General features: G+C 37.5%; 1 protein-coding gene across 9 annotated transcripts in view; it reads right to left on the bottom strand.

Annotated features, from left to right (window-relative positions):
• The window catches only part of LOC139942104 (protein unc-13 homolog B-like), a 170,900-nt gene extending 156,584 nt beyond the window's left edge, over window positions 1-14,316 (bottom strand). For all 9 annotated transcript variants that reach the window (XM_071938796.1, XM_071938800.1, XM_071938801.1 and 6 more), the window contains exons 1-2: window positions 14,003-14,316; window positions 5,168-5,197 (exon numbers count right to left, since the gene is read on the bottom strand). In XM_071938796.1, the coding sequence (XP_071794897.1) occupies window positions 5,168-5,197; window positions 14,003-14,024 (52 nt within the window). In that variant the 5' untranslated portion in view covers window positions 14,025-14,316. The remainder of the gene's footprint in view (window positions 1-5,167; window positions 5,198-14,002) is intronic.
• Window positions 14,317-18,278: the final 3,962 nt, after the last annotated feature.

Genomic DNA, 18,278 nt, shown 5'->3' with positions numbered 1-18,278 from the left:
AAAATTTAGTTTTACATCAGAAAAAAAAGTATGCCTGTCTTTTCTTGTAAATGGCAAATAAACATCAGGGTTTCTAAACAAAAGATTTACTTTTAGTATGATGTTGTCCAAATTTTTGTTCATTTCATACTCCACAATCAGTAGAACAAAAGTCAGGGTTATTTTAGAAATAAGCGTATGCCTGTCTCTTTTCTCTCTTAGTATAAGGTGCCCTCGCAATTTTTCTCGTTTCTGCAAACAATGCGTTAATTACTCCTGTAATACAGTAACTACATTCATTATTATTCTAAGAAAATGCTTACAAAATGAACCAAAATGTCAGTGAATATAGGAAGGCAGAGCCTTACACATTCCATAACAATGAACTGTGTTACAAATGTATAGTCAGTAAAACTCAACCAGACAAAAAATTAAAAATCACAAAGTGTTTCATTCCGTAAAATAAAAAAAAAGAGCTTTTGACTCTCTCCAATGTTTTCGTGACATTTTTTTCCAGAGGACAGACTCGCTTTGCAAAAAATACCAAACATCAAATGATTACAGTTAAACTGCATTATGAGCACCCTCCGCAACAAACTCCTTGTCTTTAGTTTATATTAACCATGTCTAGAGTTTCCAAGACCTCTCAAACAATTGAGAGTGATCCTTTACGATGAATTGAACGCTGCCTTTCTTTCTTTTCCGTCTCGCTCGTAGCCTGGCGAAAAAATATTTTAAAAAGTGTCACTCTCATTTCCGTTGTCTGGTGCACGAGTGTACACAAAAGCGATGCTATCGATGCGGTTTTTTTTTCTTTGCGAGTGTTTGCGATCATGACTGTATTGACATTAGATGAGAGATTTCAATGTTCTGAGAGCGAGATTGCGAAGGCTGGGGTTTTAGTCTCTAAGTATTTCATAGATGTGGAAGTTCTGGGATGAATATGTAACTGTGTTGACTTAATTTGTTGTTGAAAGGGTGCAGCGTGAATGGTGTTGGAAAGTGCTTGAGCGATCAATATTTTGCTCATGTTCTGAAGGAGTTTTTGGGAGGTTGGCAATGGCCATGAGACTTTAATGCTTAAATCAACCAGAATAATCAGAATTCTCTCAATGATTGATTTAATTTACTCTCTTTTAAGACTTTACTAAGTTCTACGAAGCCAGCAAATATTTAGTCTGATCTTTCCTCTTTGAATTAAAAAAAAAAAAAAAAAATATAATGTCCCTCATCCTCCTCTTTCTGAAAAAAAAAACCCAGAACGACCAACTGGTGTATTTTTTCACTTGGCCTAAAGGAAGGATTCTAGAGGTAAAGAATGTTTACTCTCTCCATTGTTTTGAATAAATGTTGACCAAGAAACACCTGACAAAAACAAATAACCTCTTATAGGTTTCAAGTTTCCTTAAATTTTTTTTTAAAAAAACCCTTGTCGTGCAGTGGCCGCAAATATATTAACAATGTCTGAGGCTATTAATTGTCCCTCTGTATGAACATAAGGAAAGAATCTATTTAGTCTGTGCTCGGATGTACAACGTTTTGAATGTCTGAAACAAATTATCAGATGTGCGAATTTGTTTTTTGCAACAAAAAGGAGATTACAAACTGTGACAGTGTTTTTCAGTTTTCAACGGCACTAAAAAAGGAGGAATCAGCTGATAAGCTGAATGCATGAATTATACAAAGCAGGCTAGAACTTTATTCACCCATGATTGTTAAGATAACAATGCAAGATCCCAGTCTGACACAAAAATTAGCCAACAGGGGGAAAACCTGCTTAGCTCAAAGTGCAGGCATGCAACTGCCCGTTGAAAAAAAAAGAGGAAAATTTTCAAAGGCACAACGCAAGTGAGGAGCAAGGCAGCCAAACCGCCATGGGACATGATACCCACAATGGTACCCTAGAAAATGTTGAGGTTTATTATGCTCTTAGGTGCATTTTTAGCATGTACTAGGCTTATTTTACATGATTGTAGATGTACACTGTTAATGCCAGGCATATTCTAGGCTTTAAAAAAAAAAAATAAATAAATAGGGGTTTTTTGTGGTGTTTTTTGGTGTTTTTTACGTTTTGTTTTTTTTCTTCAAGTAAACGCGGAAGAGTTGCATGCCTGATAAGTGACAGGTTTAATCACCTACAGGGCATCACACTTTTAGTCCCAGCAAAATGGCTAGGGCTTCAATTTAGGATGAAAGACAAACAGCTCCCACCAAGTGGCTGGGTGTACAGTTAATCACAACAACACTAGAGCATGGGCCCTCCGATTTCCCCCCTTTCAAATACCCCCTTAGGGAATTTCACTCTAGATTTCTCCCCTCGCTCTCCCATGGTGGAAACAAGATTAGGCAAATCTTAATAATCGGAAAGAAAACCTTGGCACACACTTAAAAAAATTGTCTCTGAGAGCAACAGGCTCCGCTGACCGGCATCTTAAAACTGATAACAATATTTGATCGTCGTACGTTGCCGATATGACATGTCACCCTCCGTCCTCCCCAACCGACTTAAAGGCACCGAACACTATTGGTAATAACCTAAAATAATTGTTAGATTAAAAACCTACTTGGTAACGAGCAATGGAGAGCTGTTGATGGAAAGAAGTAATTTCTCACTAAAATATTTGAATTGACTTAAAACCCTCAGCTGAGGTCTCAAATTAAAGCATCTGAAAGCACACAACTTGTGTGACAAGGGTGTTTTTTTTTCTTTCATTATTCTCTCGCAACCTGACGACCAATTGAGTTCAAATTTTCACAGGTTTGTTATTTTATGTATAATGTTGAGATACATGCATGTACACCGAGTGAGAAAACTGGTCTTTGACAATCACCAAAGGTGTCCAGGGGTCGATTTCACAAAGTGTTAGGACTAGTCCTAACTTAGGACTAGTCCTAGGAGATATACAAATTGCATGGATAGTCCTAAGTTAGGACGAGTAACTGGTCCTAACTCGAGATAAGACTAGTCCTAACTCTTTGTGAAACCCACCCCTGTGCCTTTAAGCTCATCTTCTCTGAGGAACTCTTTTTCTTCTTCATTGTTGAGGACTGGGCGGTAAAAGCGTTGCTAGGGGAGTGACGTCGTGATATGTGTTGGGGCCCCTGGCAACAAGTGCAACGTCTTAAGTTACACTAGCTTTTAATTTGTGCAGTTTTTTTGCTCTCTCGTCTCGCGCTGATTCGGCGGTACCTCGGAAATCTTGTGACCTCTATGTGAGAGAGACTTTGAGGATGCTATACTGTGTCCCTAATGCAGGCTTTCTCAGCTTGTATACCATCAACCGAATCTATATTTAGTCCGTTAGATGAAAACATGCTTGCACTTTTACAACGCTCGAGGGAGTTATTTTTTTAAATGTTTTCTAGTGTAACGCTTGCAACATGAGGTATGTTTACAAATTGACAAAGTCAAGAAAACCATTGCCCAAATGGAAAAAACACTATCTACAGAGAGAGAGAGCCGTGGCTTAGGTTACAAATGAGATTTCACTGCCAATGCGTATTGAATAGCAAAAAGCATATTGTAATACACAGAGATACTGCAAAATAACCTGGTTTAGTTTCAGCCCTGTGGGAAGGCTTGTAGGGTAATAGATTGGTAACTCCTTCCAAAAAAAATCGACCATAAAAACTTGAACAGCTGTTGAAACTACTTTAAAAATGATTCCCTTCGAAGTGATATAGTTTGGATAACTTTTCACCAGAACATAAAGGCAGTGGACACAATTGGTAATTACTCAAAAGAATTATTAGCATAAAACCTTACTTGGTAATGAGTAATGGGGAGAGGTTGATAGTATAAAACATTGTGAGAAACATCTCCCTCTGAAGTAACATAGTTTTCGAGAAAGAAGTAATTTTCCACCAAAATATTTGAATTTGATTTTGAGACCTCAGATTTAGATCTCGAAATCAAGCACCTGAAAGCACACAACTCCCAACTTTGACGACCAATTGAGCTCAAATTTTTACAGGTTTGTTATTTTATGCATATACATGTATGTTGAGATACACCAAGTGAAAAGACTGGTCTTTGACAATTACCAATAGTGTCCAGTATCTTTAATGTGAGAAATGATTCATGTGTGATTGTTCCTTAGGTTTCTAAAGACTAGTGTCTGATGGCGAATGTGACCTCACTAAATGTGGATGGGTTCAACATTCTTATGAAAATAATGTGACAGTTTTTTTCAGCAGGAAGACACTGCATTTAGCAGAAACTTTCACATTTGACTTTAGTATTGTATCTTTCTTGATAATTGTGCCTACCAATCAAAAACCAATCTATATGACCCTAACTTTAACAACAACTTTACTAACATTTGACATGATTGTCAATAAAAGTTTGTGCCTGTCACACTATAGCTGGTTGTAACACAAAAAAAAAGTTTGCTCTTTGTGAAACTTTGGGACATTTTTGAAGAGGAACCAAGGCCAAGAGCAACAGAGAACATAGCCTCCAAGTAATTCCAGGCCCGATTAGGTAACAGACACTAGTGCTGGGCGAATAGTGAAATTTTGATATTCGGATACCGCTGGCCAACTATCCGAAATTAACCGGATATTCAAATAGTTTTTTTCGCCGCTAGAGGGCGCTATTTAAAAAAAAAAAAAAAAAAAAGCTAGAGGGCGCTGTTCGGATTGATATTAATTTTAGACAGTGTCACTCGGTTCATTCATAAAAATAACCGGATCTAATTTAAAGATGGCGATTTGCTTTTTCTTTTGATCGTGATTAACTCTACGTGAAGGAAAACTTTCGTAATCTTTGAACAAATTACGTCAGAAATGTCAGTGTTTTAACTCTTCACGGAGGTGAGCATAGATAAATACTTAATTTATGCTGTTTTATGCTGTCTTAATAGAAGTTTCATAAGGATTCAGACAAAACATTCCTATCAGTTGTCGCCCGACGTCCGCGGATACTCGGATATTAAAAGAATATCCGGTTACTTGATTGTAATTACAGAACTATCCGGTTAATAAATAGGTATTCGCGCCCTATGCGGATATCCGGTTAAGAAAAAAAAGGCATTCGCGGTTACGGATAGGAAAACCTATTCGCCATTAACCGGATATTCGAATAATTTGCCCAGGCCTAACAGACACAGTGTGGACTGGTTTTTAAAAAATTAGAAACACTAGCCCCATGCTTCAATTGAGACAAATATCAGTTTGAGATTCTTACCTGGGGGTCCATCCAGAATGGCCTTTTTGACTGCAAGAAGAAAAAAAGAGAAAATGACAGTAAGAACTACTTTATAAATAACAAATATTGTAATTATTGTAATAATAATAACAATAATACTTGTAATGCGCACGTATCCACCCTGCTGGGTGTTCAAGGCGCAGTAAAAACCAACAACAAACAAAACAAAACAAAGAAAAACAGACACAACAAAATTAGTCCTTGAAAACCTGTGACATAAGATAAGTTTTGAGAAGAGATTTGAATGTTGTGGTAAAAAGACAAGTTCTAAGATTAAGATGTAGAGAGTTCCAGATGCATGGCGCAGCTGAATAAAAAGACCTGTCTCCCCATGAGTGTTGAGGCTTGGGTTCAATGAGAAGAAGCATGGAACTTGATCGAAGATTCCTTGATGTGTAAACTTGAAGAAGTTCAGAAATATAGTGGGGAGCCTAGCCATTAAGTGCTTTGTGGACAATGAGCAATCATACACTTTGCCAGTGGAGCAACCAGGGGGAGGGGGCAGCAGCCCTTACCCCACCCCTCTTGCACAATTGAATGGTTTGTTCATACATTATCGCCCAAATGACGTCTTTACCCATGGAAACTGTTTGGTTACGCCACAGGACCTTGACTTATTCCAAATTTTCTATACAAATCTAGGCTTTGAAGTTATAAAGTTTTTCATCATGTCTACTCTTTTTGAACAAAAATCTTCATTTTTTTTTTTAAATGTATACAATATGACAACTATTAAAGTCATTTCCTGATATGTTTTTGTCCAGGCCTTCTTGCCTGGTGGACTTAATCCTCCCATATCATCCTCTCCTACACCAAATTGTTTGGACTTGGATAAGATAAGAAATGCCTCACCCCGTGATAAGCAATTGCTATTCTGGCTTACAACCTTCTGACTGGATCCTTCATTTCGGCAAAAATGACATTGAAGTATTTCGAAAAAAGGGGATGGGAAAATAGCTTCTCAACGCAGTACTATCTCAGCATCTACAGCATATACAGTAGCTCCAAAAGTGAAAAACCTTTATTTAATTAGCGCTACACTAGCTACAATCCAAATATTTGCAGAATACATTGTACAACAAAACAAAGAGAACTTTGTTTGCTTTGAGGGTGTGTTTTTTAGGCTCAAACAGTTGTTGTTTCACATGTTTCACAAGCATCAATCCCGTTTGGTATCAGGTGCCATTCCAGCTAAGTATAGCAGGGGAACTTTCATTTAGATGAATGTACTTGACCTAGTGAAGTTGAATGCTTTGCAAAAACCAGCTGTGGCCAAAGGCATTATGTATATTCTCATGTTCCAAAAATAAACTCACCTATTTTCTAGTGGCTAGCTGGTAAAGCCATAGTACAAAAATACTTTATTTATACACTGACAACTAAAATCTTTTAAATTTTTACTTTGGGGCATTGCTGCTTATACACAGGGCGGCCTATATGCCCAAAAAAAATCTGGTTTACACCTATTTTTAAGTGGCTGGCTGGTAGAGCAATCAGGGGTGAGAGTCAATACTAACGAAAAAGTCTGAAACTTGGATACAAATTCAAAGGTATGTTGAAATGAAGGCATTTCTACCGTTTGGTAACCCCTGGGGTTACCAATGAGCAGGATTTCTTTATTTGTAGAAACAAATATTGTCTGATTTTCTTCACCAGGTTGACATAAAAGCTCTGAGTTCAGCCAAAAGCCTGAACAATCTCATCCCTAAGCTATCCGGTTAATAGATTCTCAGCAACACATAAAAAGCAAAAACCAAATGGGATTTGAGTGGCGCTAATAAATATTACAGATCAAAAGTTCACAATACATGCCTATACACATTGTACTTATGCATTGCTGTGGCAACCGAAAGTGAGAAATATCCCCCAGTTTCAAAATGTTGGCAAACCATGAAGGGGATAGGTCTCCAAAATGAATTTTGGTCAAGATATAGAGTGGACTTGTTGTTACAAATGGTGTTAGTTTAATGTTGGTTGGTAACTGTTGCCAAGGTCAAAGGTTACAAAGAATATGGGTGTTTTTTATATTTCTGTCAAGAGCCAACTTCAGAGCCTTTTCAAGATTTTATTTAAAGAACAAGGGCTCTATCATTTCAGTTTGGGACAGCCACTTATAATATCTAGGCACATATGGTTGTCCCAAATTAATTATAGAGCCCTTCCTTATTTGATAAATGTTGACAGGGCTTCGAAGTTGGTTCTTGACAGAAAATGTATTACAAAACACCAAAATTTTCTGTGGAGAGCCAACTTCAAAGCCATGTCATCATTTTATCAAATGAACAAGGGCTCTATAACTAATTTGGGACAATCACATGTGCCTAGATATTATAAGTGGTTTTCAGAAAGTTTTCAAAAAATCTTTTGACATGCAAGTTGCAGAGATCCCAAGATTCTTTTTTCATTTGTCATTAGATGAAAACTGTTCCAATACCCAGTTGCCATAAAAACAATTTTTTGTTGTTGGCGCGCGAAGTTACGGAGGTGCGAAAACGCAACAGATTGGTAAAATTTGAACTTTGACCTCTATTATCATTCTGCGCCAACCAGATCCCACTCACTTTGCACTTAAATTTGTTTTAAGGATGCAAGCTCTTTCATTTGAACTTGTTCAATTCATGGGATCCTATAGGCGCGTTGAGTTATGAGGCGTTGAAAATGGCACGAGGGCACTGTTCGTCAAAGGTTCAGGTGCGCGTAACATGACGCGCCAACGAGATCCCAAATTTGTTTTTTTACTTTTGTTATAAGCCCAACTGGAGGTTTCAAAAAATGTTTTACTTTTTCTGGGATGACCTTGGCGCACGTTTTTGTGTTTACAGGGAATGTACTATTCGTTTCTTGAGGGCTTTTTGGCCCAAACTTTGATAACTGGTAACTCCAAAACAGAAAGCGTCGGCAAACTAAAATTTTGGATTTATTCGTTTGGTATGATGGTGTATCACTTTAATTTTTTGGAAGAAGATCTGCGAACCCATGAATCACACCCCCCCCCCCCCCTAATTTGGTACATTCTTACAGGCAGGGACTCTTAATTAGCAACACAATGACTGCAAGCCAAGTATTTGCGGGAGAAAACAAACAAGAAAACCTTGTTCGGGTATTTTTATTTTTAGACACACCGATGTTGCACAACCTCTTTCCAACCAGATGCAATTCCAGCTATTAGACACAATAGAATTCACAAATTATATTTGTTCCCACTTTAACAATGGTCGCTCAGTCCTTCAGAATCCTTCGGTTCAGCAAAGAGGATACAGGTTTTGGGAGGGTAAGGATTAAGAAAATAATGTTTCTCTATATGTACTTCAGCATCATCTAAATGACAAATGATACAGTAGCCCCAAAAGTGAATGGCCTTTACTTTGAATAGCAAACACTGGATGCAACCCAAGTATTTGCGGGTGAAAACAAACAAGAAAACCTAGTTCACTTTTATGTGTGTGTGTGGATTTTAGCCACACCGATGTTATAGACAACCTCATTCCCATTTCACATCAGATGTAATTCCAGCTGTATAAAAGGGGATTCATTTATCTTAATGTACTTGACCTGTTGAAGCTCAATGCCTTTACAAACACCAGCTGTTACTACAGGCATTATGTATGATCACATGTTCCAAAAATAAATTCACCTATTTTCACGAGGCTGGCTGTAAGGCCTACAAAGATTAAGATTCTTCCTATTGCTATATGTACATTGCTGATCATCTCGGCGAACAGGGTAGCTTGTTCAAAAGATTTTAGATTGAGTGTATAGGGCCCCATTTCATAGAGCTGCATAAAAGCACAAAAAGTAGCCAAGCACAAACAAATTATGCTTCCCAGAATTAGGTTACCAGCCAAACTACCATGTCACATATGTACAATTTGTTGTTGGTTTCCTGCTCATTCCTGCTTAGCAGAAACTTTGCAAGATATTTTTCCTGCTTTAAAGCAGTCCATGAAATTGAACCCTGATCGCAAGAAATCGTGTAAAGCATGATGGTCAATTAAACAGACCTCTTTTTTATACACAAAATACTTGTAAATTTTTTGTGTTTGACTGTGCTATATGGGGCTTTTAGATACTCTACGAATAAGGGGATGGTAATCGGTGCTGATTATGCATAATTGCATTAGTGATGGCAGAATACCGATGACCATTAGAAACCATTAGATGACTAATTATTATGTACATGGCACTGGATCGTTAATTACATACTCTGTGATTCATTGGGTTTCATTCGAAATGCACTACACAGGAGACAACAATGCTCACAGTGCCTGTAGGAAAGTGTTATGTAATACCATGCCTAGACACACCCACCTGGCTAGTTCAGACTAATTTTAATGATTTTTAAGGTACTGCAAGTCTAGCTAGAGCTGCACATGTATTCAATTCAAAAACTTCCGACTTGTCAGTATAAAATTGCAACAATTTAACCAGGACGACCCCTACTACATGTATGTACCACAATCTGGGATGGATTCTAAAGTTATGATGCAGTCATAGAAATTACAACCTCAGAGAATGCGGAGTGCACAATTTTGGTACGGTTTCACTAAAAAACCATCCACACATTTCATATTGTCAAATGTCAAACATGTATCGCATTAAATCGTGGATCCCAAACCGAGGATGATAGAAAATTGCGACCCACAGAGCGCAAAGTAAGATTTCATGCAGCTATTTTGATGCAAAATTTTAGCTTTCCTGCACTTCAGGAGGTTGATTCTGTACAGCTTGCCATATATAAAAAAATGTTTACTGAGCTTTTTCCAAACCTCTGCTTTGACTCTCTTTCAAGACTCTATTTTAATGTTGGAAACACCTTGCAAAATGCACACCGCTGTGCTTAAAAATTTATGACAGAGCTAAAGCTGACGCTATCGCCATGGAGCCAGAACCCAGCTTTGGAAAAGCCCATGGTGTCATCATGTCTACAACATGCAGCGCTTCTCCAAGATCTAGTTCTTGGTGCAATTAATTAGTCTCGACCTCAAGCCTGTAGAACCAGACTTGTTATTCCTTCAACCCATGGACTTTCGTAACACAGATTTAAATGGAAGACAAACAAACTGGCGACACCATGATGAATGACTATTCTCTGCACAAATTCAATAAGCTGTGCTTGAGAAGTGCATTTGAATATGTACAGCGGCTGTAATCTGTAGTTTTACCTGATGTCAATGTAAACAAATCTTCAACCCATATGTAAATCAGGGGAAAGTATTTTTACAATGATGATGGTCATCATGTTTGGACTTTTATTAGAGAGAGATAAAAAGTCAGGCCTGGAAATACACGGCCTGCTGTTGCCTCTGTTGCGCATGGTTTTGGCCTTGGTGCCCCTTCAAAAGTTTCCCATAGACTTTAAGATTTCCCAATGGAAGTGCCTTTTGCAAAATGAAAATGGCCTTGCCCTCTCATCAAAGAGGAAATTCCAGGCCTGAAAACCTCCACTCAAAACACTTCCAAACCACAAAAAAAAAATCAAAAAAAAAAAAACATTTTTAATTTAAAATTCACCCGTGGATACCAAACAAAAGTACATTATTTTCAATCTTTTTAATTTACTGATAGTGAGATAGTGTTTTCTTATCCAGATTTTTATAACTTAAACATTTTGGCAGGTCAGTGATGGGATTGTGCATGGTTGATACAAGCATGGAATTATGACACAGGACTTCACGAGTATGTCATGAGAAAGACATTTAGCTATAGGGCCATCAAATGCACAATAGGGCTATCAATATCTAGGTAAAAACAACAAGCAATTTCCACTTTTTTTTAAATGGCTGAAGTTGCTTGTTATTCCACCTATTTTTATTTATTATACATAAATGTTCAACATTAATCGCAGATTCGTCCAGCTGACTGTGTGCCAAAGTCTCTGCTTGTGAAGACACAATTTTCCAAGTATTTCCTCCACAGTACCCCTACTGCATCATTTTCTGGGCAAAAATTGTTGAAGGTAATTACTTTAGGTAATTTATGCATTTGTATTTAAATGCACAAAAGTGAGGATACTGTTCTTTGAGAATTACCAAAAGTATAGCCTGCCTTTAATTTACGTTGTCTACATGTCAACAACAACAAGGTACAATAACCTCCTGTACTGAAACAAAAAATAGTACACAGAATTTATAAGTGGGTCTGGAATTTTTATCACGACACACGAGCACTTTAAAAAAAAACATGACTAAGTATGACACTTATCGCATTGCAGCATCCGACATCAAGCATTGAGCCACCACAATAACGCCATTAGGGCAACTAATTATTATGCAAAGATCATTAGAGACGATTATGCCATCATGGCGTGCATATAAAACATTCTACACTCTCACTCATCATAATGAATCGTGAGTAGCTAGCTGATGGCATTCAGCTATGTCCAAATTAACTCTGTTTATAATCCAAGGTTTATCTTTTACCATTTTCAAGATAACGGCCTCTGTAACATATTATAATCAAATATTTGCCTTTCGGCTCGTTTAAATCTTGTTTACTTGGAGGGTTGTGGTGTACTTTAAAAAAACAAGTCACACAGTGTGTTCTGTACATAAACAAAGACATTTGTTTTTATTAACAGTTGCCATATGTTACAATTATGTTTTTTAATAATTTGTTACTACCATAGAATATAAATTATTCTTGGGCAGTAGGAATTCTGTATTGAATTCTAGGATTTCCAAATCATTGTATTTTTCATTGTAAACCAAGCACTGAAATTTGTATTTTGTTTTAAGAGTATTTTGGTCAACATACAGTCATTTAGTGTCAATTTATTTTCCCAGTCCTTTGTGTTGTTAATTTCTATCTAGATATTTTAAAAAGAGTCACAACAGCATTGTCTGTAGCAAATTTAAATAAGTTGAAATGGCTAAAAATGTATAATTGTTGCAGTTGTCAAAACAAAAAAACAAAATGTTAAATTTATGTAGACATATTCTTTTTGTGGTACAGTGTTCAAACTGGTAATATGAAAACATACTGTGTATAGTGTACTTAATTCATTGGTACTTTCTGTACAGAACTGAATTTCACACAAATTCATGCCAAGCATAAAAGTATATTAATCATTAAATATAATCACATTTTAGTAATTTATGTACGCAAGTGGCAAATGTACACCAGGTTTATTCTACAGGTTACCGACTAAAGGATTTGTATCCTCTGAACTTGATGCCTAGAATTTCATCTTTCGGAAGGCAGGGCCATTTTAATTTTGTAAAAGACACTTTCATTGGAAGATCTACGGAAAACCTATGAGGGGCACCAAGGCTAAGACCTGGGGCAACGGAAGTCATTAGTCCCCATGGCCTCTGTTAAATACCAGACCTGTAAACTGTGAATGATTCTATCTTAAAGGCTTTTTCATTTTGTAAGGACACTTCTCCATTGAAAAAGTCTATGGGAAACCTTTGAATTGAACAGGCACCAAGGCTAAGACCAGGGGCAACGGAAGTGAAAAGACAAAAATAATTAATTTATACATGTAGTATTTTTATCATGAAGAATTAAATATTAATTTAATATTTGGTACGTTCAAAATCAATTGAAGACATTCCACACTTTGGACCTTCAACAGTGAACACCCTCAAAATACACAAATCAATATTTCATTCCGTTGTTGGCTTCATCAGATATTCAGAATATGTAATGAGATTTTATTTAATCTAATTAAAATGTCATCAGCCTAATTGTCAGGTTGGCAATTTCAAGGTTCAGACTGCCAAATTTAAAACCATCTTTACGCGTTAGAGGCAGCAGGCTCCTATATTATGCGATAAATTTCTGGCTCTTGCATTTAATATGCGCTATATAAATACCTTGTATTATTATGTTTGTTATTTTCAATCAACATTTTATTATTTTAAATGCACTATGTTGTGCACCATGGGAGATTCAAGACAATTTTTAAGGATTCCCCCTTATTTGCCAGTTTACCACATCAGAATTATTTGTCAATGAAATATTAAAATGCATTTTTAGTTACTCGAAACTCCCAACATAACCTCCCAACCCCCTGGCAAACCCCGACATCTTCCACATTTACTTGTCACATACCCAAACAAGCTTCTTGGATTCTTAAATTTGTTTCAATGTGTAGGTGTTCTCCTTCCTCCCCAACTCAACTCCTTCCCAAACCCCTTTCCATCGTGTCCATCCATCCATGCTGCCCCCTTCCCAACCACCCCCCCCCCCCCCCCCACACACCCGTTATGTTTGACACACCACGATAGATAAGACAATAAATTATAGACTTATTTATAGGAAGACTACAGTTTTTTCCATTCATCCACTCCACATCCAATCAAGCAAGTCATAAGAATACTGGACTCCCCCCCCCTTCCCCCTCCCCAGTCATCGACTTTACATCAATCCATTCATAAAAACTACACTAACACTAACAACACTCAACAGTACTGTCTTCATTTAATTCATGCCACTCCCCCCTCCCCACCCCCATTCTCAATTCATAATCATACGAATTGAACAAAAAAGGCAAGGACCAGTGGACATCACACACACAGTCAGTAGAGGTCTGCTTCATTTTCAAGGGTTGAAGGTCAAAAGATATTGGTTGTATCGTCAGCATGTAGACATAAACATCAAGTAAGGGTGTGGATTCAATATGACCATGAAATTTGACAGGTGGTTTGCATCTCATTCAAACTTCCACGGCAATTATAAATACACACTATTCTGCCTCAATGATGTTACATATTGTTGGCAGAGATAACATTGTTAATTACTACTGATGGTTCTTAATATCATCATTTTCGTACAGCCGAGATGACTAGTAAAATGTAAAGAAATACTCACCGCACACACATAGCAATGACATCTTGGCGCTCCGTGCAGCAATATGCTGCCCCTGCACCGCACACAGTGGTAAATCCACCGTGCAGTTCACCGCTATGTGTCCCCAGTAGAAAGTGGTCGCCAATGCTCCTCACTTTTGTCAAATATTGCTGAATTTAGTCGCCGTGTAACACCATAACGCCTCCATGAGGTTCATCCATGCCCGCACATAGCACTCTTCATGATTTTGCTTAGTATGTCCTTCGGTTGAATCAAGTAAAAACACGTCAGAAACGTCGTTACATCTCGAATGGGAAAAAAAAGTGTCTTCTATTTTCATCCGAACGCTGACACTGGCTACTTGGAAATGCCCGTCCTTCAATATGTCCCATATGCAGTCTGGTAACGAGTAACCGTTCACGGGCTCAGATACAATAAACGCCCGTGAGCTGAGACGACTTCTGTTCTCGCTTGACGGGGCACCAGTCTGTTCATCATTTATTTTGTGCATGGTTTACTCTTCGTGTGGTTTCTGCATCTCAGGCAGTGTGATGACGTCACGTTGGGTTGCCAGACTCCGCATCATTGATTCATTCATTACAAGGTCAAATATTATTTTACAAGGAGCACCACCGTACGTATAGTAGTATGTGCTGAGACAAATGGGAGTGTCATAAGAGGATGAAAATGGGTTGACTTTTTATTGTAAACCGTTTCTGATAAAAGTGATTGTAGTACTAAAACACAACACAGGTTAAACTATGATGTCATTTTATAGAAAATGCTCTACTTTGTTATTAACAAATCACAATTAATAATGGTTTTTAACGGTGACTGAATCTTAACTTGGTGAAAAAAAATAGTGTTTTACAAAATTACAATGCTCTCATTCTTCAGCGGGTTTTCCTCCAGGCATTGCATTTGTAAAAAAAAAAAAAAAAAAAAAAATAGCATACAATGGAGGAACATCATGGGAGTGATGGAAACTGGGGTGACTTTTTAATGATTCAAGTGGTTGTAGCAAGCAGCACACAGTTTAAAAATAATGATGTAATTTTATAGAAAACACTCTACTTTGATTGCTAACATTTACGAAAAATAATTACTTTTAATGGTGGCTGAATCTTTACTTTATGAAACGAAAATGGTTTCAATAATTACAATGCTTTCATTATTCTTCCTGGCATTTTTTTGTCTATGATGTATATTACGTCATCAAAATATACGCAAAAGGACATCGGGTTTTATAATCTCGTGTCGTCGGCCAGTTTTATTTTCAAATAAAAAACTATTAATACAAAATAGTATTAAAACTATTAGGCCCTTATAATAACACGCTTGAAATACAAAATAGTATTAGGCCCTTATCATAACACGCTTGAAAGTAAAATATACACACACTCAAAAATGGTTGAAATCACGCTACATTTCAAATGACAGTGTTGGTAGGCCTAGCTAGATAAGCAAACCATACACAAAAACTGACTGATTTTTACATGTGAGCGGGTTTTTCTTTATGTGAACGACGCACCTACGCATAAAAAAAAAACAGCAACAACAACAACATGAAGATACTACAATTTAATTACCCAAAACATGAACTCAATTACCAAAACATTTTCAGATACCGGCTCACGAAAGGGCGATTTTTTTCTTCTTTTTTCAATTCACAAGAGACATTCGAAGAACAAATATCTGAACACCGAGTTTTATTATCTAAAACAGTGAACTAGTTTCCTTTAGTCCCCACAGGTTCAGAAGACAGCCCTGAACATTTATTGCAGGAAGGCGTGCTCTATGGATGTTTTGTTTCTGTAGGCGTTCTATTTTGATAGTTGGTTATATCTAAGTCTACGGGGAGAGCACGCGTCCTTTATGACTATTCCTTTCGGCAGAACACTGCAATATTTTTGACAAATCAGATTAAGACATAAAACAAATTACGTTTTGGTCACATCTCAATGCCATGATGTTTGAACTAGTGCGAAACCCAAGGAGCTGCAGGGCGTCCTCATCGAGTTTACGTCTAGTTCATTCGGGGAAATTTTACATTAACAGGGGTGGATTTCACAAAGTTAGTCCTACCTTAGGACTAGTCCTAAGCAATGCTAAGAGATAGGACTGGTCCTAAGTTAGGACCAGTAACTTATCCTAACTTAGGACTGGTCCTATCTCTTAGCATTGCCTAGGACTAGTCCTAGGTTAGGACTACCTTTGTGAAATCCACCCCAGACGATTCTCAAAACACCATTTTTAAAGACAGATGAATTCAGTGGGCCAGATAGGAATATCTTAACATCCTCATGTTCTTTAATCAAACACTAGAACAGTTGCGTACTCTAGGAGATGTCTTTACCAGAATAACTCCAAGAAAATATGTCTCACTGATGAAATGACTTTGTTTGTTAGTCTTTAGTTGTTGGTGCCCTTTTATACAGTGGTTTGAAAATGTTTTTTTCTTCTTCAAAAGTTGCCTACCGGAACACTATCGTTTTTCTACACGCATTCCACATATCTGCAAGAAACGTAAACAACCGTTATTGGCAGATCATAAAATTCATGTGTGCCAAATTCAGATATTTTCCTGTGCAAAATTTTTTGTATTGGGCTGCGATTTTCAAACCTGGCGGCCGTACGTGTGTCAGATTTGCATATTACAGGTATCCCCAACTATGGGCATTTCTGAAGGGGTTGTGGTAGCCGCAAAAGGTTATTACGATAATTAGGCATAAATGCATAATTAATAAGAAAATACATGCCCGGTGTGTTTCTACAGTGTGCCGTTTCCAGAGTTGTTTCGCGCGCTCCACTATTTCCTACATAACAGACAAAGCCAATCAGTTCAGCTGGCGTCTTTAAGTCCCAACGATAATTTAATTGATGGATGAATTAGTGAAGTGGGCCCAGTTTCATAAAGCTGTTAAGCAGAACATATCATATGGCAATGCTAAGCTACATCTTAGATGGGACACCAGTCGCAGCATCGTTGGTTGGGAAACTGTTACTGTTAAGAAGGATTTTCCTGTGCTTAGCAAGTGGTGTACAGTGCTTACAGGCTTTATGAAATTGGGCCCAGGGAGAAGACAGCAAATTATACATTTTATTTCTTAAAGCTGCTAAGAAGAAATTATTGTCCGACAAATTCTTATGCTAAGCGAACATTGGAACATTGAGTCACAACAAAGTAATTTTGGCTTGTATAACCTGTTTCTGTTAAGTTCTCTTTTTCTATGCTTAGCAAGTTTTTTTTGTGCATTCAGGCTTTATAAAATTGGGCCCAGGGAGACGAACCAAAATATCTACAGCTATTCGGTGCCACTTTAATAATGTTCAGCAGACACACACACACGGCGGCCATGGTTTGGCATTAATTCAAGCAATTTTATGTCACTCTATCCACGCCGCTGTCACTGCTGAACACAACGGCAACATCTGCGCTAATTTTCACAGACTCCTTGGCAATAATAAGTTGTTCGTGTTGGCAGGTATTAGGGTTGTAATGACTCCCCAACATACTACATACGGTTAGTTTCTATTATAGGTCCGTGTTGTTGGTTGTGCTGGAATTCTAACACGTCTGGCAGTTAATGCTGTACAGAAAAATGCAATTCAGTTTGAAGGAGATGTTTAAAGTGTTACATGTCTGAAGGAAGTTGAGTGACAGTTTGTTTGTTGGTTGATGTCCTCACTTTGGCGAAACATTCATGTAGGTTGTTTACTGAAATAGAAAATAAAAGTGACCGACTGTCTGTGACTGGTTCCTAACTTTTCTTTTGCAAAACAGAAAAATTGGCTAAGCACCATTTTCTGCTTATAGGCAGTGGACACTATTGGTAGTTACTCAAAATAATTATTAGCATAAAACTTTACTTGGTAATGAGTAATGGGGAGAGGTTGATGGTAAAAAACATTGTAAGAAACGGCTCCCTCTGAAGTGACATAGTTTTCGAGAAAGAAGTAATTTTCCACGAATTTGATTTCGAGACCTCAAGTTTAGAATTTGAGGTCTCGCAATCAACCATCTAAAAGCACACAACTTCGTGTGACAAGGGTGTTTTTTCTTTCATTATTATCTCGCAATTTCGATGACCGATTGAGCTCAAATTTTCACAGGTTTGTTTATTTTATGTATATGTTGAGATACACCAAGTGAGAAGACTGGTCTTTGACAATTACCAATAGTGTCCAGTGTATGTAATATTCTGGTCAGTTGAGTAAACATCTAAAGGTAATCAGCGTGTTGTGGCCGAGCGGATAACAGCACCGGTCTCAGACTCTGGTGTTTCTGATCAGCAGC

Source organism: Asterias amurensis, chromosome 9 (genome assembly GCF_032118995.1).
Source record: "Asterias amurensis chromosome 9, ASM3211899v1".
Lineage (NCBI taxonomy): Eukaryota > Metazoa > Echinodermata > Asteroidea > Forcipulatida > Asteriidae > Asterias > Asterias amurensis.
This window is presented reverse-complemented; position numbering and strand designations above follow the sequence as displayed.